Genomic DNA, 23,931 nt, shown 5'->3' with positions numbered 1-23,931 from the left:
GTCTACCAGGCTCTATGCTCAAAGATGTCCTTCACGTGTCCTCTTGAAGACAGGCCACTATGCAGCCATGAATCTGGCTGTCATTTTCTATCTATCTATTTCTAACAACTTTCAAAACAGTTAGCTCATCTCAACGAAAGTATCAAAGATGATATTTCCCTCCATACTTCATGAAAATGGATGAACAAACAGAAGAGACGCTTGTCTGTCACCACCACCAAGTGACAAAGAACAGCACAATCTCAGCCCTCCTCTGGTCCCAGAGTGCCTCTGGGTTGGTAATCGGAGCACACTCCTGCTCATTTACGATGATGGCCTTGATTCAGGTTGAACTAGGGAAGATGTGGAAATGATGTCCTCAGCAACCCTGAAGTTACGGTGCCACAAGTACTCATAGCTACTTTCTCCTACTTTAATGCTGCTTTTTGGTTTTGGGGTGGGGTTTTTTTAGGGATTAATTCTGACCAACTGGGCCTTTGTTTTTCACAAAGCTTTCTGGATCCTGAACGGACAAAGGCATCTAATCGCTAGAGAAGGACAGAACACACATCTGCTCCTAATATTTCATTTTGCAGACAGATGCCTGCTCACCCAAATGCCCGTCTTTCTTCACCCACTAACATCGGCAGCCTGTGTCATGATTGCCCTGCTTTTCAGATTTTTTCTGTTTAACTTGGGCACCTGAAGTAGGTGGTATTGATTTTGTCTATGGAACATTCCTGTGGATTACAGGGGCTTGTTTTGTCAACATGTATTTCTTTTACCCTCCTGTTACGTGGGAAAATTCTTCATACAACGTTCACTAATCCATTCTTGATTAGAGTGTCATTCAGATCATATTACACTGGATGATTAGGTTTCACTTACTACCTTATGCTGTTGAATTTTTCTCTTAATGGAGACAGCCATTTTAGAGTGTTTAAGAGTGTGATTACAATAAAGATGAAGTTTCTCCTTTCATATCTCCTGGGTAAACTTGAGCTAAGCAATAGAAATCAAGACCCATATTGCTAACTACACTAAAATCTCATCTCTCTTCTTTCTAAAATTTTTGCTTGATGTATATCCCATCAGGCTGATGGTTATTCAGAGTTTTTGACAAAATGGTGTTCTGAATTTCTAAAGTATGCCAAGCTTCAGTCTTCTTTCTGAAGTGTCAAAAAAAACAACCCTCCATGGTGTAAATAATATTCTATCCTAAAGATACAATAAAGATACAAACTGACGATATATTTACTTGGCTCTATTTCAAAATTTAAAATTATGCAAAATTAGCACTCAATCTTTTGACTATATTAATGCAATTTCTCCCCCTTTCCCTTTACCGAGACTAAGGGTGGCCTGGATTTGCCGTCTCTTTTTTAATCATCCTTTAGTACACGTCTATAATGTTTCATTTTGCCCTGTTTCTGGAGACGAGCCCAGTACAGGGTTGCTGATACAAATACTCCCAGGTTACCAAAAAATGAAGGTTCAAATCCAGCTTTTGCAAATTGGCCTAAAATCTGCTTTGTACCAAGAAAAGGTCCCACTGAGCAAAAAAATCTTCAGAAAGTAGATCCTGGTAGAGACTTTTTTTTCCCCTCTAGCAAAATTTATGGTTATTTTGAAAAGCCCCAAATGGAAAAATTTATCCAAATGCTAAATATTTGTATTTATGCCAAAAATAGTCATATTTTTGATGGAAAGTAGAAATTTTCCACAAAGGAAAATTTGTATAGAAAACTACTTTGTATAGAAAACTACTTTTTCTGTGTAAAAACAAAAAAAACCCCAGCAATCAATTTTCTGTAGAACAGTGATTTTCATGGAAAAGTTTGGAGAGGGACTATTTACTACAAAGTAGGATGTGGGCTTGGAAAAGACCTCTAGAAAAGCCTGGTCTAATATTGGTGCACAGAGCTACATTATAGAATCCTAGAATGGTTCAGGTTGGAAGGGACCTTAAAGATCATCTAGTTCCAACCCCCTGCCATGGGCAAGGACACCTCCCACTAGACCAGGCTGCTCAAAGCCCCATCCAGCCTGGCCTTGGACGCTTCCAAGGATGGGGCACCCACAACTTCTCTGGGCAGCCTGTTCCAGTGTCTCACCACCCTGACATTTAAGAATTTCTTCATAATATCCAACCTAAATCTCCCTTCTTTCAATTTAAAACTCTTACCTCTCGTTCTATCGCTACACTCCCTGATGAAGAGTCCCTCCCCAGCTTTCCTGTAAGACCCCTTTAGGTACTGGAAGGCTGCTGTAAGGTCTCCCCGGAGCCTTCTTTTCTCCAGGCTGAACATCCCCAGCTCACTCAGCCTGTCCTCACACACGAGGTGCTCCAGGCCCCTGGAGAGGGGGGCTCTACATGGCCCTGCTCTGAACCCACTTGAACCATGTCTTTCTTATGTTGGAGGCTCCAGAGCTGGACACAGAACTCCAGTCTCTTGAGAGTGGAGCAGAAGGAGAGAATCACTTCCCCTGACCTACCAGCCACGATTCTTTTGATGCAGCCCAGGATGAGATTGGCTTTGTGGGCTGCAAGCGCACATTGCTGGCTCATATTCAGTTCTTTATCTACCAATACCCCCAAGTCTTTCTCCTCAGGGCTACTCTCAGTCAACTCATTGGCTACCCTGTATCCATGTTTGGGATTGCCTTGACCCCGGTGCAGGACTATAAAATCCTCTTCACTGGCTGATCAAGTTCTATCTTGAAAAGCAATTCCTTTCTTTGCCCTCACTGTTAAAATATTTGTCCAGAACAGCCACCTGGAATCAGACTATGCAATTACTCTCACCTAGGTTAATTCACCTGTTATTCTGCCAGATTTTCTTTAGTTTACACAGTTCCTTTCCTGGTGACATATTTAATCTCAGCTTATATTTTATCAGGCTACCAAACCAAGCATTCTCTAAAATCCTTAGGTCTTCATTTATTTGCCGTGCATCTTCTGGATTCATCTCTCTTGACTGCGGATTGCTAAATTTATATTCAACGCTCCAAATAAGACCTGACCAGCCCTTTGCGTGTTACCTAGCCTCATTACTTTTCTAACTCTACAGCAAGTATCTCTCCCATATGTCCTAAGATCACATTTATTTTTCACAGCCATGTCACATTAATACTCATATTTACCACACACTGACTTGTACACACAGGACTTCCTGCTATTGCCTTTTAGCTTATGGTGGAAACGTTTGTTGTTCATTAGTACATGACCTTCCACTTCGCTTTATTAAATTTTCAACTTTTTTCTTGTGCTTGATTTTCAGTTGATCCAGTTCTCTAAGTTATCCAGATACTGCTTACTGTTGACAACACCTTGACTTCTTAGAAAATTTTGTTTTGTCAAAAATGAAAACAATTACTAAAAATAATAAAATAGGGCCCCAGCCTGTTCTCTGAGGAACTTTACTGTTATTTCCCTTTATCCTCTTATTTACATATCAGCATTATTTGTCAGGTTCATTTAACCACCTTTTGGTCAAATAAAATATTCATTAAGCTCCACCATTTCAATTTTAACTAGCAAATTCTACAGCACTGTATCAAATACTTTACTGACAGCTGTCTAGAACAAATCTGATGTCTTTGTTGTGTAGGAAATATGTCTTAGTAAAGAAAAGTATTGGATTAAGCTGGTACTGACACCTCTTCATAAATACTACTTCTATTTTATTCTATTTTTCATTTGTCTACACTTCTGCACTTACTCTTCTCTACCTTTCCACAGCCTTGCCTGTTAATTTTTCTTGTTCAGTTCATTTTTTCTGCAGTTTTTGAGTTTTGCCTCTAGAGTTTTGTGGCAAAGTCTATCCTTTACTTTAAATTGTACTAAGAAGAAATTATCATCATAATAACTAACCATTACAAAATCCCTAAAACTAATGGGGACAATTTTCCTCTCATTGTATCAGACTAAAAAAGACTACAAATTTTCAGAATAAAAAGATTTGATTTCTTCATGTCCAGTGAAAGACTCAAAAATCACTGATCAAACCTGGAGCTTTGTAGTAAATGATAGCTAAAATGACATTAGCCAAGTATTTTCCATTATGCCAGATACCCAAATTATTTATTTTATATTGATGCTGTAAATTTAAAAGATCAGATTCTACTTAATCTATACATGTGAATGTAACAGAATACCTATTAATTTAATGTCTTCAACAAGTATTAATGAAAGGACGTATCTAAAATGGAAATATGAAAAATTGGCCAAGAAATTGGAAAGGTTCATTACACCGAAGGCACTTCTCTCACTCTTTTGAAATTACAAAAGACCCGTGAGTCTTATAAATTTGAGGGAGAGAGGAAAAAATTGAATACTTTACACTAAGTATTACAGACTACACTCTGTGTCTTTGGTGAACGATGTCCCTGTGCCACATCCTGAGGGAAGACATCACAGTTACAGACATGTCCTTAAACAAGCCCTTTAAATGTCTGTGAATTCTGACCTTAACATACAAAAAAAAAGTCTCTAAGTCTCTTTGTTTTTATAGAATTCCTTTGTGTTTCTAATCTGCAGAAACATATGTTTGAGTAGCCAAGCTACTTGCACATTGCAGAAAGACCACTCTGAAGAGTCCTTCACATCACTATGTTGTTGGTTAGGAATACGTGTTGTTCAGATGCATTTGGGATGATGATGTTGGTGAGCCGCGATGTTGCAGGCCACTGCAACAAAGCCATTTGTGGAGCAGTTTGAGCATCATCACTGGCAGATATGCTCTCCGCTACGGCATGAAGCTCCTCTTCATACCTAGAGATAGCAGGGCACTGTTGGGGATGCTGAAATGGAAGAGTGCAAAAGCTAAGGTGACACTTAATGACAGCCTTTCCTTACAAAACTCCCTTTGCATGGTATTGCTTCGTTTAAGAAAGAAGCACAGGGTTCAAGACATTATGTAAACAAAGACGACAGCAAAAGTTCGAAATAACTAGGACTTTTTGAACACCTGCTGGAGCTGCAGATAAAATACATTGATGAGTTTCTTTTGTGTACTCAGAGAATCTGCATTTCACTTTCTCCTCTTACTGCAGCTACTACAACATTTGGTGCCGCAGGGTCAACTGCTGCAGAGTAGCAACACTGTGCTGCTTCTCACAGGATGGTGGTGTAGCCAGATGTCCCCTGGAGCCTGGCCAAGGTCTGAATTCCCATTGTCATGAGCAAGACACATGTCGTTTGCCCCACTCAGGCCTGGCACCTTCGTTGTTGTGCTTCCATCTGATCACTGAAAGAGGCTCAATAAATAAGATCATGTATGTCAGCAGTTACTGATGCTAAAATTTTGGGGACCTTTAATCTTGTCTGATATAAAAGGTCCAAATAGCATGTTCATTAAAGTCACAGTTCCTTTTTCTTGGAAACCCTCTCTAACATCTATTTCCATGGCTGATAAAACCTTCCTGTAAGTATTTGGATTGCAGAAAAAAAAAAGCCTAACAAAATGCAGGATGAAAGTAGAGAGTGCCTTGGGAGATTTAGGAATATCTGACGAACACCTACTGTCTTTGCTAAGTGTGAAAACTTAGGAAGAGCATCCCTTTTGTAATGAGACTTAGTACAGTGTTCTACATAAAGTGAAAGCAAAAAACCTCTCTGCAGTCTTGGAAGCAGGACTCAAAACGTGAAATAGCTTGAGTAGGTCAAGAGACAGTCACGCTTGAAAGAGACACGTTGTCCAAGATGGCCTGTACACGTCATTTGAGAGAAATCCGTATAAGTTTTTCATGTGGTTCAGGCATTTCTGGCAACTATATGCCATGCATTGTGTAAACAATAATTGTTTTATGACTGAACAAAAGAAAAACTCCTTTTAAACAATGAAAGCAATGTTTTTTTAGTCTTTATACATGACAAAAACATGACTTGTGGATAGAATATGAATTGTCAAAACATCTTGAATTCCACAAACAAATTAAATAAGGATTCAGCTCAACGGGGACTGATGTTATTGCTTCAGTATGGAAAGCTTCTTCCTCATGGGCCTGACCAAAATCACATCAGCTACTTATCGCTAACACCGTGTATCAGAGGACTCCGAAGAGACAGACGGCCAGACAGAAGGCACTTGTTACTTATACCTCTACTGGCATGTACTTTTCCTTGGTAGGCAGATTTTTCTAACAGCTGGAGTTGCAGCAAAAATTTTGGCTCCTGCACGTGCCACAGGAGCAGAGGACTAGCACTACCTTGGCACTGCTTGCCGCTAGGTCCATTACCTGGCCCTGAACTTTCCATTTCCACTTTTACTGCCCTCTCTGTAACACCCAGGCTCTGCTGATTCACAATATCTATTTCAATCAAACTGCATTTACTTTTCTACCACCTGTATTGTGAAGAAGGGATGAAATTTCCCCTCATGTTTGGACTCCATCCTTTTCCCCCATGTCTGTGCAGTCCTTCCTTCTGTACTCATGGATATCTCCCCAAAATCTCTCTCTTTGTTCTTTTCTTTGAATTTGACATTCATGGAAATGGCACCAAATCTACACTGACTGTCTAAATCTATATCACTCTTTTGTTCCTTCACATCCCTACGCATTCTTTGCTGCATAAGACTATCAGTCTCATTCATATCTATCTCTCTATATCAACTCTTTTAGTTCCATTCTCGTTCTTTTTTTTCCCTCTACATCTGCTGTAACAGGGCACTGAACTGTACTGTGTTTTAGTGAAAAGAATTTGAACCATGTTTTCTGGGCTTTAACCATCAATAATTTGTATTCCCTTCAGGCAAAACAAAAGCACTTAGCTATATCTAAACAAAAATATTAGTATTTGATGCATTGATTTCATCTTGTATCTCTTTCATGTCAAAGAGTCACTGGGAACAGTGACAGAAGAAATGGTTGAGAAATGACTGTTGATTATTTATTTCTCCTTAAAATACTGATTCATTAAGGACAAAACATCACAAAAATCTGACTCTGGACAATCTTCTGATAGAACAAATACAAAACTTCTCTGCCAGTCGTGGGATATGTGGACTGCCTACTACCCAAGATACTAGTTTCTGTCATTCCACAGAAGGAAGAATGATGACAGTTCCCAAGACTGTTTCTACACAGAATGTTAACACTAATTTCTTAATTAGTTTCCCAGGCTACTCAGCTTCAACAGCCTAATGAGTCATTTGCTCAAAGAATCAAACACTGGGTTTTGGTGTCTGGCAATTCTTGTGTCCTCGGCTGCTGGGGCAGTCTGGCTGTGGACAGTCTGCCTGGCAGCTCCTCTGCAAAGGGACCGCTGTTGGGTTTACTGCTGAAGCACCTAAAGAGCCTTGACAGGTCTCAATTTCACTCATGTGAGCGACTGGATTTAAAGATTTCTTTCTTAGGGGGATGCAAGTCATCATAAAGTGCAAGAAATCACTTCTAAAGAGAGAGAAGAGAGAAAGAATTTTTCCAAAGCCTTGCAATAATGATAAAACGTCAGATTGCTGTAGAATATAAGATTAGAGACATGGTTTTGAGATTGTTATTTTGCAAAGACCTAGAGCTCTCAGGAGATTGCTAAGAGCACCCCCAGCCTGCATGTGTGAATATCCAGGAGTCCGAAGAGGAACCCTGGACACTGGTCTCAGCAATCTGGGGGGGCTGCACTGTGCAATTCTCCATTTCCAAAAGGTTTGACACGAGAATCTGCCTGGGAATCTCAGAGCTTGTGGCGTAACCACGTTCTTCCACAACCCAGCTCTTTTAGGAGTAGGTGCAATTTGGCATTTCGGTCCACCTGTCAGGTAAAAATCAAAGTCAATCCAAAGGGGTACTATTTTCTGTTACAATGAAAATATGTTTTTCTTTCTACATTAATGTTTCCCTCTGCTCTCAGCATGCAGGTTATAATACTGCTCATTACAGTTTGTTGTATTTCTTTTTAATGATCTCACAGAGGTTATAATCGGGTCTTTCTTCTCAATATATTAGAAGAATTTTTGCAAATGCATTAAAAAATTTGAAAATTCTCTTCAGCTTTTTCCTAAAAGTGTCATTGTTTTTGCTTATAGCTTGTTATTTTGGGTGGCATAAGGCTATTTAGGGGAGTCTTATGTTGCCTGCTCAGTCCCTTTTAATGTATAGTACTTAAATTACCGCACAGTGTAAAGACAGTGTAAAGATGACGCTAGCTTATTCTCATTCTCAGCTAAAAGCCAGCATATAAACTCTGCTTTTTCTATAACAAAGGTACAAGCTAACATAAATGTCACTTAATTACATATTTTATATGCCTTGTGAAGCAAAACCAAGATCCACGCCTGGTGTAAACTGCCAGGCAATAATATGGAGTTGCCTTAGACTGTTGGTCCTCCACTGAGACCTCAAAAAAACACCAACTTGGGGGGAAGAAAGATTTTGTAATACTGTTGCTGATCTGCTCAGCGATAAGACTGACCTTGACAGGGATCCCTTCTCTTCCCCCACATCTGTGTGCGAGTTTTCGTGGCTTGAGGGGACCGTGCTCGGTTGTCATCCTAATGGTTTCACGGGCAAAAGGCATCCCAGTACTGACACCGGGACGCTGTCGGGATGGGCACCCGGGCCCTCTGCACGTGTTGTGTGCGAGAACAGGGGACTCCCCCGCCACCCCGGGGCAGGCAGGGCAGGGTAAACGCCGTCCGCAGCCCGGCAGGAGCCCGGCATGGCGGGGGAGCACCTGCGGGTGGCCGGGATGGGCGAGGGGGCGTCCCGGCAGAGGGGAACGACTCGCACTTCTTACGGGGGGGAGCGACGGCGGCAGGGAGAGGGAGGAGGAGAAAAGGCAGCCGAAGAGAGGGGCTGAGGAGAAACGGGAGAGAAGAGAGCCGGGGTCTAGAGGAGGAGCTGAGCGCAGAGAGGCGGCAGCGGGCAGGCTCTCAGTCGGGCCGGGAGCTGACGGCCGCCGGAGCGGGAGGCGGCCGGGGGCAGGTGCGGGAGGCGCCGAGAGCCGCAGGGCGGCGGCCGCCCGCGGGGCGGGGGGCTCGGCTGGGCGCCCCGGCAGCGGCCCCCGGGCCCTATGGTGCCGCGGCGGGACCCGGCTCCTCCTCGCCGCCTTCGGAAGGGGCCCGCGGAGCGGCGCGGGGCAGCGGAGCCCGCCGGCCCCCGCTCTCGGCGGGCATGAGGAACCTGCCGGTCCTCCTCCTCTCCCTCTGCTGGAGCCTGGGGCGGGTAAGTCACCCCGCGCTCACCCCCGGCCCCGGGGGGGGGGACCCCTCTGGCTTTTCCCGTTGCTGAGGTGACAGCGCGGGCCCCTCCACGGGCTGGCGGTTCCCTCACGGCTCCGCCGGAGCGGGCTCGGCGGCAGCCGTAGCAGGTGCGGAGACTCCGGGCCCGCGGCACTCACTTCGGGAGACAAGCGACTGCCGCCACTCGCCCTCACCGGGCATCCCCGGGCGGGGATCGGGCAGAGGAGGGGGCTTCTGCCCCCGCCGGGACCCCCAGCCCCTCTCCGCGCCGCCGCTGCTGGGCCGGGCTCCCCGGGGGGCGCCTCCCCGCACCCCCGGGCGCTCCTCGGGGGCCGGGACGGCTCCGCCCCGGCGGGGCAGCGCGGGCCCGGCCCGGTCCCAGACCCCGGCGGAGCCGGCGTCGGGCGAGTGAGTCGTTCCCTGCTATCTCGGCTTTCCCCGGCAGCCGGTGGCCACCGCTGGTTCGCCAAGAGTTTTCCGAGGGCACTGCCGTGGTACGGGCTGGAGGGTGGTTATCAGTCATCGTATGGGGAGAAACCCGCATGATTAATTCCCCTTTAATACGTGCAACCGGATAACAACGCACAAAGCATTCAGAATATTAAAGTCTTCAAATTTAAGGCGTCTGCTTTTAACATCTTTATATGTTTAAGTGTTTCTTCAGTTGTTTGTAAAAGTCTATAACGTTGCTGGAAACGTGATTTATGAAAAATAAAAAAGCTGCCCTCTAAATCTTTCCATTTTTTGTTACTGTAAATTTAAAATAACAGATCATTTCCACCAAAGGTCGGCAAACCGACTTGTGCTTGTCAGAAGAAATGTTTTTCCAAACTGCTGTTCTGGATGCCTTAAAGTTGTAAAGCCACTAAAACAGCAGAGAGACTCCTCAGCTGGATTTCCAGCTAACTGTCTGCCTTTACAATGCCCAGCACAGCGCACAGGGTTCTGTGGTCAGTGGTTACAAAGGATAACCCACTCTTGGTAAAGCGGAGGGAAAGATGGATGAGCACCAGCCCTGAAAGGTGGCGAGTGCCCTCAAAATCCGTTTTGGGGTTCTTGATGTGTTTTGGGACGTGGTCAGTGCCACACAGTCTTGAACGCTCTGTAGCTTGGCAAAGTACATCTGAATGAAACCAGGGTATTAGAACAAAGTATATTACAATTTGACATGTGTCCTGGGTTTGAAAAGTAATGTGTTACCTTTGGATACTAACAAAGTTATGGTCTCAAAGTAACCTTGGCAATTAGATCACCGATACTGAGAAATCTGCACTTCTTTCCTAAGTATGAGAGAGAGAAGTCACTTACTCGGCAGGTTTCTTAATTCTTAATTGTAGTAGCTGCATTCATTTACCCCTCTTTTAGTTAACATGCCCATTTATTGGAACCTACCTTTCCAAGACCCAGTAATTATAATACTTTTTGATGAGTAGGAGATCTACTCTCAGTTACCGAATGTTTGCAATTGGAAAAAAAAAATAATATTCAAAATCTGTTACATGAAACGAAAATGCAATTAAAAACATTATGTATACATGGGACTTTATTTTACATGGGAGTTATCTGGAAAGTAGATAATACATAACAAAGCACATACCTTCAATGTAAGGCTGAACTTTCTATTGTAAGTTCTAGAAATCCTAATTTATGTTAAGGATCTGTACAAATTCACTTTAAAAAGAAAAAAAAATCTTCCCTGGAAACCTATAATTTCAATAGTCAATATAGAGAAAAGATGGGGAAAAGGAATTAAGGTTCTGATGTTGTAGATGGTGAAATGAGACATTTGGAGAAGAGACAGATTTTCGTGAGTTTTCATAACGGCTCCTGCTGTCATGCTTATGGATATTATGCTGTGTCTGTAAAAGCCGCACAAGTGGCTTTTCCACAAGGAGACTGCAGAACAACCAGGTTCTCAGTCCTAACTCCGGGTCCTAGGTTCTGGGTCCATGATCACAGCTTAATTAATTAAGTATTGCTGTTTAAAGAAATAGCATCTCATGAATCAGATACTATTACCAGATTTCTGCTATTAAACATCTCCTAGAAAAAGTAAGAGAGAGAAAAGGGGAGAGAAGCTTGGAGAGACCACCCTTTTCTTGATACTACGAGAGTTAGGATGACTGCAGTACAGCATAGTCACATTTTATTTCATTATGATGTTATTTTATTTGAGCTAATCTCACTGTCCCTTCAGCTCTAGTGGTGTTTCCTAGTGTCTGTTGCTCACCTACTACAGTCGTTTTTCCCATGGAGTCTCGTATGGAATCTGCATGTTTTTCTATTAGGTTCTGTCTGCCTCTGTGAATCCAGCTGACTTCAGTACAACTTCCCGGTGTCTTGTCTCTCTCCCCAGTACTGCTAACTCCTTGTCTCTTCCCATGGACATAAATAACCGTTCCTGAAAACCAAGGAATTGGGGGCAGGGCTATAAATGGGTAAAGGCAACAGTGCTTTACTTTTTAAAGAAGTGGGTTTTTCTTCCTATGTAACGCTTGCATCAAATAATCATGCTCTGGGGCCTCCAGGAGGTAAAATATACATGGTGGAAAAGGAAAGAAAGGCAAAATTTACCATGTCAAAGAGAATGCAGTTTGATTGGTTTTCATGTTCTGTGATTCGTATTAAACTTTCAGCTTCCTGACCTACTACGAAGGCAAAAAAAGCAAATGTGTTTGCTTTCCTGCTTCAGTTTAACTCAGTTTTTCTGGAGGAAAAAGTCTCATGAAACAATATTGGTGAATGCACTAGAAAGTTAAATATTTTCTTGTAGATGACAATTGGCCTTGAAATGCTACAAGAAGGAGCCAATGAATGCTCTAGTGGATTATTTTAACATTTTGTTTTGTAAAGTCAACGTGTGGGAAGCTAAAATGGGCAATGTCTGTGTCTGTAAAGCGCCTACTGCATACTTGGGCAAAACCCGTGCCAGTTAAAGTTGTGGATTTCATTATTGGTAGTTGCATCCTTCATAAAGCCTTTTAATTTGTGTTTCAAGACGCTGTCCTGTTTTTTAATTCGACACAGGTGAATGGTGTGCATCCAGAATGCAGATTTCAGCTGGAGATTCACAAGGAGGAAACAAGGTGCATGGAACTTCTAAAGAATGTGAAGCCAGTGGACTACAAAGGTAAGAAAAGATAAGCTGTAACCTAGAGACAACTGGAGTACTCAAGATTTTTCTCCCTTTACCTTCTTTGCTGTTGTGGTTGCAGTTGCCCTATTTCTACTGTGCTTAACATTTTCAGGTATTTTAGAATTTATGCCGATTTTGTATTAAAGGTACAGCTGCAGCAAGCGTATTGTGAGAGGTGTGCCAGGCATTGGGTGGGACATTAGATGGGAGCAAATGCATTCTTGTGTTTTAAGCTGTTGCCTCGAGTATTTTCTGACTGTCAGAGAAGCTGCAGGCTGGCGATGACAGGACCAGCAGAAAGAACAAGTCTGAGGAGAAGTTCAAAGCCTTGGATTCATGCACCTCTCTCTAGCTATGGCTGAAAGTAAAGAACTAGTGGCAGGAATGATCTCTGGGTTTCCCAGGCAGAAGATGTTCCAGATCTTCTGTTTTGGAAGACCAGATTCACCTCCAGAGTACCAGAGTCATGCAAAGCAAAAACTGGACAGTAGTGTTAGATTCAAAAAACAGATTCTCTCTGTACTTTATTGTTTTTATTTTCTCTCTACGTAGAAAGATAAATATAGAGATATGGACAATTGTAATTTAATAGAAGAAAGAAGGAAGAGCAGATGTAGTTTATTATTTCTTTATTTTATTTTTTACTATATTTCCTTGCTACATTTTCACCTGAGTGAAAATTATGAATACGATTAAGACAAAATGACAAAATGACATTTTTCTTGTAAGTTGGAGCTGTTGATAAAGCCATTTGTTCAGCAAGCAAAATATGAAGGCAACAGATAAATCCACACAGCCAAAAGAAAAGCAAATCTGTAACATTAAAGTAGCTAGGGCAGAACTTGGTTAAAAGGTTTTGGCTTTTTAGGAAAGCTGGAAGTGTGTATTTATTAATTTTATTTTTTTAATGACAAAGGTATTAATGTTTTCTGATTAGTACCTTTTGTAAACCATATGCCAACACTTGTGAGCGGAAAGTGGTCTCAACTCACCTACTGGTGAGAAGGTAAAAGTGCTTCTTGGAGTGCTTTTTTTGCATATGTTACCTGCCCAGCACTCCTCTGGTAACATGTAAGTGTTGAAGGGAAGGATGGGCTTTCATTGAGACTTAGAAAAAAGGGAAAGAAATTTTAGATCTAAAGGCAATGGAACGTTTTTCAGTTCAAAACACAATTTTGATTTTTACAAAGTCATATCACATCTAAAACTAATCATTAAACTTCTGTTGTCAAATGATCTTTAAGTGGCTGGAAATATTTAATTTCAAATTAGTTCTACAAAGCCCTAAGCGTCAGTGGTGTCCTGCCTTTTGATATGGTAGTCTAGGTATGTATCATCTCATCTAGGTATGCATCATCTCATCTCATCAAATATACCCCTTGGAATATTACAGCTCTTGCAGTGCAGTTGTTTTCCTTTGTCTGAACTAGGTGATACACAGTGTATTTGTTTTTTCATACTCAGTCTGCTTTGAATGCGCTCTGTAGATGACGATGGTACCTCAGGGACCTGCCATCTGCAGTGCCCTTTGAGCACAAACGTTGAGTCCCAGCTCATGATGCTTTCTCCACCTCTCTTCTTGATTTAAATGTGTAACTCCCTCAGTGCTACTCTAATATAAATTTGTATACAACAAAATAATTAAAAGGTTCATCAACAGTTTGTATTTTACTATAATTTCTCCTTTTGATTAATCCAGATCAGTAATTAGAAAAACTATAATAACAGTGAATAATTTACATGGATATCTCTCCAAGCAAAGTCTTACTGGAATGATTAATCTACATTTTGATTTTTTTATTTATATGAGTGGTGAAGAGAGATAGCTGTTACATAAATAATACTAGTGATAAGCCAGATGGAGAAATAATTACTAGCCCAGCTTAATGAATTAAATCTTGAATTAATAAATTCACTATTAGCTATTATACAGCTTTGAAAGTCAAGCTTTCTTCAAGATCCACTTCTGTGATCCAGATGCTGGGATGCTCCAAGGGTATCCTTGTGATGCACACCAGTTTTATTTTCAGTTCCCTAGGGGAAGAAAGAAGTTTTTTGTCAGTATTTCCTCACAGCCCCTTTTCACTGGAAGAGGGATGTCTCCCGAATGCTGTGGAAGAACTTCACGTCTTGGAAGGAGACAGTATGTTGATTCAACCCTGCAGGTAGTGATAAAACAGCAGTGGAAGGATTTATAAATTCAACTGAATGCCTGGCTGAAACTAAGGGAATATTCCGTTTTGTAGGAGACTGGAATAAAGACCCTATGGTAATGAACCCTTAAAAACTGTGTGTTTAATGTTATAGCAGAATTTATCCTATGTTTCATGTTATAGATACTTTTACCAAGAACCTGTTCAGAAGAGCCTCTGTTAAATATATGTATTTGCATTTCAAAAAATATCTGTTCTCTATGCATCCTTATTTTCCTAACAAACTCTCTGTATTCATACAAAGATGTAAGGAGTATTTTGAATGGAGACTTGCGGATTGTCACAGTGGTACTCTGACTGCTAATAAAGAAGAATTACTAATGAAAATTGGCAAGCTGGAACTAGACCAAGTCCTAGCTCCACACCTAAAACTTGTAGTACACTTGAAACATAATTCATTACAATAAATTCACAAAACCTATTTCACTTCTTCAACGGAAAGGACGGTTATACAGCGCTTATTCACGCTTTTCTAACTTTAATATGTGCTACCTGCCTCCCAAAAGCTATAATAAAATCTAGTGAAGGTCCTGTCTAGAATTTGGAAATAAAGGTTCACTGAGATTTTCTACTGGAGGCTTGGGCCTCAATTTTCAAAAGCAGTGGGAATGTTTTCATTAAATTCTTGGGGACCTGAGAAGCCTTCACACCGCTATGTAACACGCTCCGTAATTTGACTCGTATGCACAGCTACTGAATTTTGGAGGATCCAAATTGTATGGGACAGGCAGTTTCTCCTTTGACCTAGATGGCAATTATGTATGGAATACCTTATCTAATCATAGAATCATCTAGGTTAGAAGGGGCCTTTAAAATCATCGAATACAACCATTAACCCAACACTGCCAAACCCACCCACTAAACCATGTCCCTAAATACTTCTCATCTCCCATTTAGGGAGATGTAAAGGAAAGATTTAAAGGCAACTGTGGTTTGGGGTTTTTTTTACATAATAAAATGATGCTATATACATCTTACCTGAACTGCCTCATAACATGGGCTAAAGAATTTCACTGAGTAATTTTTGTAGTGTACCTAAAATCATTGACTTGGAAATCTAAGGACTTGCTTACTTCATGGCTTAATAAAACAATAGTGTGTTTTGCAAGGAAACACTGTATAAATACTATGTAAATACCCTTTGAAGGATAAGGATATATTAAAACCACAGGACCCAGTTTGTCTAAATTCTGCTCATTTGCCAACATCAAATTGTTAGATGGCTATCCGGACCTCCTGCTTTGCGCTCTTTGGGGGATTTTCAGGCATTAGCCCATACTCTTCTATTAGTGGAGAGCATTACACTCCATTTAGGGAAGAAAGTCACGCTCCAAAGATCCGTGGCAGTGTCTTCCTCTCTGTAGTGCTCTCAATCAAATATGTTTATTTTATGAAGACTGTGTTAGCTTTCATCCACATTTGTTTTCGTCTTTCATCCTAAAATTTGACACCTGAGGTATGGATGCACCTTAGCTGGAAGCCTGAGAGAGAATTTTTTTTGCACTGTCATTTTTGGAGGGCAGATTAATGCTATTCTGAATAATTCATAATAGCTCCAGGTTTTGAGGTCCATATGGGAAAACACTAATTTATCTTTTACGCACTACCCATGGCTTGTCTTTTAAAAAAAACAGAAAGTTCCCAATAAAAGTGATTGAAAATACATAAAAAATGGCCAACTGCAAATTTATGTCTTTGTTCGGTATTTAGAATTTTACCTTATAAAGTAATTGATTCATTTCCATTCACCTTTAAATGAAATGTGTAATCTTATGGTCGAAAACATTAAAACTCAGTCAGTAGACTTTATAACACGGTTCTACAATAAAAAGTTCTAAAAAGATTTTATCATGAAAAAATTAAGTCTGGTTTTGTTTTTTTTTAATTTTGGACTGAGTGGCTGTATAGTTAAATGGGTCTTTTGAGCTCTTGCTTTCCAAAATGTGTTTTTGTGAGACCCATATGCCAGACAACATTTTTAATTTTAGATATGGCATCTTAACTTTGAGAAAGGGATGTAGATGGAAAGAGAAATGGCTTTGGAAAGAATTTCATAAACCTCTCAAAGAGAGGCTTTATAATACAGCTAGTAATGGGAAACTAAACCAGAAAGGACTAACAAAATGATACTTTCATTCATAAATTTAAAGCAAGAGGGACCAATGTCACAATGTAGTCTAATCTCTGGAATTACACTGCTAGTAGAATTTCACTCAGTGATTTCAGCACTGAGCTTATAATATTGTGGATGAAACAGAACAGATCTTTCTAAAAGCTCTTCAGAACAGTGGGATGAAGATTCAAATGTTGGACCTGTGGCGAGTTGTCCAAGAGTTAGTTTACCCGGCTAACCTCTGCTGTTGAGGCTAGTTTTCCAGCAAGAAAGGTGCCTATTTTGCATTCTAAACCCACACATGCACACATATATATCTCTGTATTGTGCAAAAGAAGGACTGACTGTAAGTGTAACTAAGCTAACCTGATGATCACTCTCCCTCTACATCAGTAAATAGGGGACTTACACAAAGCCAGATGAGGCCTTTCTTTTACTGTATGAAAATGAATCTCCTCAAGGTTCCCATTTTCCTTAATCCTCCCAATCACATCAAGGTCTTCCATCATTGTTTGTTTGTTTTTGCAGCTATTTTCTCTGTAAAACAGGCCCGTAGTTCAGACTGCAGTGTTGCTTAGAGTTATTTGAGGTAGCATTAATGGTAGAATTAAATGAAATACTGGGATCATGGAACTTCCTTTCATGCAGCACCGGTAGCTCTTGGCAGGACAACTTTAGTTTTCTTTAATCTCTGTGCTGCTGCTTTTCTAGCTGTGGTAGTGGCATGCTGCTACTTTTTGTTTCATACATTTTTTTATGAGGGGAGCTGAAGGGGCTGCTTTGAATGTTTGTCTATGTTGGCTTACATTAATTGAAATGTCATCATTAATGACACCACATAAAACTGATCATCCTTATGGTGTTGACAATGTCTGGGCTTTGTGGAAGCTGTACTTAATTATTTGAGGGCAGAAGAGAAGCAGAGCTGGCTCATTTTTTGAGGAGGCTGTGCGATAGGTGAGAAAGAACCTTGAATGGAAGGAGCTGCCTACTGAAAAATAACAAACATGAAATAAATGATGAAGACCAAGAAAATGTCCTGATCAGCCTCATTGAAAAATCTCGCATAATAAAGGATACAAAGAGTGACAATAACGAACTTTTTCAGAAAGAAGAGAGGCAACATGTAGCCACAGATACATTCTACAATTTTGAAGGTCTGAAATTTCTACCCGCAAAAAAACATAAATAGGAATTCAGCACAAGACATTAATAGATGGCATTTGGAGCCCTGAAAAAGGAAACTGCACAGCCATAAGTGAATTTATGGTGGTTTTCAGAAGATTCTGAAAGAAATACTGCCCCACATAGTTTTGTGCTTGAGTCCTGGTCCTGTTAAAGACAGCTGTGGCCATGGCATTCTACGCTCCATGACATCCAAAGTTCAAATACCACAAGGAAGAAATCTTGAATACCAAAGCACTAAAAAAGCTCCAGCTAATACAACAAATAGCACATGGGACATACTCCAAACTAACAGAAATATGTGATCCCAATACTTTACAGAGACTTTTAATATTTTTTGGTGGGGTTTATATGAAGAAGAGATTGATATTTAATGGTATTTTATGAATTACGTACAGCATGTCTAAATTGGGGCAACACGAAGATAAAGGTACCTCTTACAGCTTTGACTGCACATCCATGAATATCTTTCCAACATAATAGAAAATGGTGTTCTTATGGTAAGATTAGCATGCTGTCCAGTCATACAAAAATAAATGCTGTTGTATCCAAAGAACATTTTGAGTAATTGGAAAGCAGTATTTATTTCGTAGAAAATTTGGATGGGAATGTGTTTTCTTTTTCAGAAGGCTTTTCTTCCAAAGTTTTAGCTGCAACTTCCATATTTCCTTACAGTACTCTAAAATTTGTAAATTACATTAAAAAATAAAATTAGCTGTAGAGTTTTGATTCTGTAATGGGGAAACTGTTCTTCTGAAAGGAAATGAGACATTTCTTCTGAAGTGTTTCATTTAGCATAAAGCCAGTAATCTCCTAGAAATCTCAGTAACAGTATTTTTGCCATGCTTGGTAATAGGACTGGCTTTTGCAAATCTATAAACTGCAGACATTTAAGGTGAACACGAGTAAACTGTACTGTTTTCGTCATTCTGTTTAACTAGTTGAATCTGACGTATACTGTAGCCTTCCCAAACTCTACTTGCTGTGTATGAGTAGTTTTTGTTGACCAGTAGTTAAAAAAGTTTACATTCACATTTCCTCAGTATTTCTGTACCATGTCACAACAGTGCTTTAGTGCTACGTAAGGATATTGGAGCTGCTTCTTGACCCTTTGGCAGTCAGTGTGCTCATTTTCAGAGGATCGCAGGCCCCAGCTCCTTGCGGAGGGGGATTGGGGGCCCCGGGGCAGGCAGGGCCTGTCAGGGCCTGTCCCACCCCAGCCAGGAAAGGTGGGGGACAGTGGGGACAGCCCTGGGCATCGGGCATCTCCCTGGGGACCGGGACAGCCGAGGACATTAGCCTGCAGGTGGTGGGTCAGGATCCAGCCGAGCACGGGGAAGCAGGGCCAGGCGCAGGCCTGGGATGGCCGGGCAGGGCGGCAGCGGCGGGTCGGGGCCTGGGCAGAGGCAGGCACAGGCACCGCTGCGGTGAAGCCCAAGTCAGCTGCACCCACAACATCAGTGAAGGCCCAGACCTGAGCTTAGAGGGGACCTGGGCAGGGACCATTAAGGCCTATTAGTGCACTTGCGGCCCTGACAAAAGTAGACAGCAAATAACACTAGCAAAGTAGCTTGGAGCAACAGTATTTTTGCTACTGTCTTACTCCTATTACCTCTTCAAGCAGTTCTGCTGTGTGTTTGCTTTGCCTCCAGTTTGCTAGTCTGCTATTTCTCTAGCACCTCCTTTTCCTTTCTTTCTTATTACTGGTGTGAAAATGCAGAAAGAATTTCAGTCCGTATATGTTCATAAATTCACATGCGGCCTAAATTACATGCTGCAGCATTCAGACCTACAGTCTAGAAAACATTGCCCATAAGAGGTGAGATTGCTTCTCCTTTGTCAAGTTAAGTATAAAAATCAAAATGTTTCCCTGTTTGAAAAATAAACCCTGGACTAGCTGACAACTTTCTGGCTGATTTTCAAAGTACTCCTTCTTTGTTTCATGTATCATGCACGTCTAGACAGTTTAAAAAATGCTAAACCTTTCTTTGAATCGGCAATTTTTAAAATCCAAATGCAAAGTGCCACCTAGTGGTAAATATATGGATAAAATGTATATATAAACAAAACTTGCCAGTGCAAACTCAGTGTTACACATTTTTATAGAGGAAGAAGCAGCTGTAGGTAAGCAAAGTTGTTGCCCAAAATGTGGATCTCAGATAGCAGGATGAGGAATGTGGTGGCAATACTTGTGTAAGCTGAAAGAAATGAGAAACAAAGCATAGTTTATAGTGTGTTGCGTTTCCTTTCATTATGAAGTATTTGCAAATGCATCACAAGCATTAAGCACCAAGCATTCAAATAAAGTAAGTGATCTCATTGAAACTAACTAAGAATAGCATCTGGAACAGCATCTGGAGGAACAGGAGGGAAGAGCAGTGGAGGGGTAACACTGTGGCCACACTTTTGAGCGAGTCATTGAGCAAAGGCTTTCTGGTAAGATTGATTGTTTCTTTGGACGTCCTGTGAATGACACACCAGAGAAATAAATGATGCAAATGAAGAGACTGAAAAGAGATTGTTATATGTAGGGTGCAAGGGAGTTCTAGACACCACAGAAGGAGGGATGAAGAGCCTTTTTTTTTTTTACTTTGCTAGCTTTATTAATAGGTGAAGAAGGCGGTAAAGAGTATAGTAGTAGAGATGCATAGGAAAAGTTGGGGAGCTAAGACAGATCAAGAGCTGGACTGGTTTTATATGTGTACATATCAGGGTGAAAAGACAAAAACATTCAAGGTTTGAGAATTTATTGAAGCTGGATGCAAACAGAGACTAAATCAGTGAATGAACATAAAAGGATATAACTGGACATTAACACACTTTGGGTACTTAGAATTTTTTTTTTTAATATGATAAATAAATAAAATTGCAGACATGAAAATAAATATCTGAGCAATTTAAGTTTTATTTAAAATGTGAGATACTTTCTGTAGAATTACTGGTAGAATTGTTACTATAACTAAAATTTAAAACCTTATTTAAAGCTGCAAATAAATATATTTTGTACCCTAACTGATTAGTATCCTTTGGAGATAGTAGGAAACAGGCTTGTATATGCAGGAGATAGGTAAATCTTCCAGAGAAAAAGAGCGTACATAATGATTTTATGAAATGTGGCAATGATGGATGACAGTCCATAAATCCTAACACTGAATGAGTTAATGGCTTGACAGAGAGTAGTAGATAGTAGGGAGCAGAACACGCAGCTTGATCAAGCTAGGTATTCTATTTGCAGAAAGAGGCACATTTAACAAAGCATTTATCATATCTTCATTTTCCAACAGTGTAGGTATGTATAGGATGTATAGGCCGCTCTATAGTCACTGGGGAGAAACAGGCAACATTGGAAGCAATTAATCTGGCCTATGTTCATGTGTTTTAGGATGAAGTGAATCATGCTCTGTCACCCTCTAACAATATTGCATATGTTATTGTTGCTGTAAAAGGAAGCACTGGTGGGTAAAGAGCAATATCTACTTGAAGACCTGTGAAACTCACCAAGGTCTCCAGTTGTGCCACATCTTGAATTTCCAAGATCAGTGGGAAATTAATTGCTAGTTTCAACTGGGCACGATTAAACTCATGCTGTACAATAGAAACATGATATTGGGATGTAAGAGAGAAATTGATGCAAGTGTAGTAAGAATGGACTTGTTAATTGTATGCCACTACTGCATAAGGGTGTGTTTTGGTAAGAAAAGAAAAAGAGATATGCCATCCGTAGCAATAGGAGGGGGAAATGAGCAAAGGTGTGAGTTGAAGGCCCAGAAAAGTGCGTATTGTTTAACAATTGTACTTCTAATAGACGCTAGCAGTGCACCAGTAACACCATCATTTCAGCATTGAGCCCTAGACCAGTTTTCACAAGCACACTGTAGTCATTCAGTGACTATAAATGCCTCTAGGAGATTTCATCAGTTTTCGCAGATTTCCTGTACCATAATAAATAAGCTTGTATGTATACATAAACTGAGGCTTAATATTCTTCTTGGAATTCTGATGACAGCCACTCAAGTTTCATTCTCATGATTGTTGATGCATCTTAATGTAGTCTAGATGTAGGAAATGCATCTTTTGTGTTATTTCACCTATTCAATTTAAGGAGTCTGAAAAAGTATCATTCTATACTGTGCCATAAAGTCCTAACATATTGGGGAAAAACTGATGTAAAAAATACATTCCCCAGAAAATATTAGTGACTTGTAATGTTTTGAATGTCAAAAACTTGTATGCTGATTTCCTTCCTGCAAGCTAGCTTTGAGATCTGATGCAAATTGTGTTGATCGATTTTGGTGGGAATAGGACTTAGACCTCTTTTTTTCTGTATAATATTTCATGTAAGTGAAGCTTGAATAAGAGTTTTGTGGGGTTTTTTGTGGAAAAGGTACTAATGAAGCTCTGAAGCCCACATTGTTCAGTTGCCTTTTTAGCAAAACCTTAGCCCAGTCCAAATATCAGTGTAGCAAAAATTTTTAAAGGCCTCTGAACTGTTTGCGGATAACTGTAGCGAATCCACCATTTTACAGAGAGTGTACTGAACAAAAGGGAAAATTTGTGAAAGTCATCAGCTTTTATGGGTGCGCATGAACACTTTCATGACTCATCTCAGCTCTCACTTTTTAGTGGAAATGGGGATGAACTAACAAGGTCTGAAGTCGCACAAGATGCTAATTATTCTGTGTACTCCAGGGCTTGTTTATGCTGGCTCAGGCACTATATCCATCAAAGCCAAGAGTTGCATTTTGTCGCTATAGTCCTGAGTGCTGGCAGATAAAGAAAATAGTTTCTTTGTCTTTCTTGTATGTCACGTTGTTGGTGTTGTTTCTGGCTTAAAATCAATTGGGAAGGAAGCATGACCTGAATTGGCTGAAGTAAATATTCTTTTATTTTGCATAAGCCCTGGTGTTGCATCGTAGAGATGTAGGACTTGATTTTAATCCAGTACTGCAACTCAGGAAGCGCCTAAGCATGTTTAAGTTCCATTGGCTTCAAAGGGTACAAAGATGACTTGCTCAAATCTTAAATTATATCTACATGGCCCAGTCAACATCACCTCGGAAATATCATTACTAATGTTAAAAGAAAAACCACAAGTGCTGGAGGGAGTAGGAGGTAGTCAGGTAAAACAGAGCATAGATAAAACTCATGAGTTAATTCTTAAAGAAATGTATGAACCAGCTATAGGGGCAGATACACTAGAGAGGACAAACTCTGCATGATCATCAGGAAAAAAGGAATGATGCTGGAGTTCAAAGAGTATTACATTCTGAGTCAGTTGCCAGAAACATTCAAGTGGGTAGGACCAGAAACCTGAAAAGAATGAATTGTCAATGGGAACAGGAACTTCTCAGCCAACTGTGGAATACAGATAAAAAGAATGCCACTCTCACAGTTCCAAGTCCTAACTAAATCTCCCTTACCCTAAGGTAAGGCTAAAAGAAGGAATCCTGCATGTTGGTCTAGGAGTCAAAGTTACTAAAGGAACCAAAACAATCAGTCCTCTTTAGGTATTTGGAGAACGTGACAAGCTGAGGTTAGTCACACAGTATTAAGCAAATAAGGGTGGGATTGATTAAAGATGGGTACCTACATTCTAGATTCTGCAACTGAATTAACAACTTCAGACTGTCTTGAAAAGAAATAAACATTTTTTAGGATGAAATTATTCTGACTCATTTTGGGTGTTTGCTTTAGAAAGATATTAATTTAAACATGACCCAGCAGCGCACCCTTACGGAGATGAGGTTTAACCATATACTGTGCTACACTAGCAAAGTGGTAGATCAAGAGAAGCAATTGTCTGTCTCTATTTGGCTCTTTTGAGGCTCCATCTCAGCAGAGTTCTGTGTACAGTTTTGGGCTCCTTTGTACAGAAAAGCCATTAATTGTCTCATCAGAGAGTAAGGAGATGGCACTAGAATATGCAACATATAACAATTGACTGAAAGCTGGGTTTGTTCAGTTTGGGGAAGAGTGATATGGTTGCTGTCTTCATCTATCTAATGGGCTTATAAAGATGAAGCCAGACTCTTCTCAGATGTGAACAGAAAAAAATGCAAACAAAAAACACAAGAAGCAATGGAAGCAGCGTCCAGCAAGGGAAATCCTGATTAGATGCCTGAC

General features: G+C 40.7%; 1 protein-coding gene across 2 annotated transcripts in view; it reads left to right on the top strand.

The window, feature by feature from the left end:
* Positions 1 to 8,788: 8,788 nt before the first annotated feature.
* VIPR2 (vasoactive intestinal peptide receptor 2) overlaps positions 8,789 to 23,931 on the top strand; it is a 60,957-nt gene continuing 45,814 nt past the window's right edge. The window contains exons 1-2 of one of the 2 annotated variants that reach the window (XM_074574151.1): positions 8,789 to 9,144; positions 12,189 to 12,291. In XM_074574151.1, coding sequence (XP_074430252.1) covers positions 9,094 to 9,144; positions 12,189 to 12,291 — 154 coding nt within the window. In that variant the 5' untranslated portion in view covers positions 8,789 to 9,093. The remainder of the gene's footprint in view (positions 9,145 to 12,188; positions 12,292 to 23,931) is intronic. The other variant, XM_074574150.1, reaches the window with a different exon arrangement.

This window comes from Larus michahellis, chromosome 2 (genome assembly GCF_964199755.1).
Source record: "Larus michahellis chromosome 2, bLarMic1.1, whole genome shotgun sequence".
Classification (NCBI taxonomy): domain Eukaryota; kingdom Metazoa; phylum Chordata; class Aves; order Charadriiformes; family Laridae; genus Larus; species Larus michahellis.
This window is presented reverse-complemented; position numbering and strand designations above follow the sequence as displayed.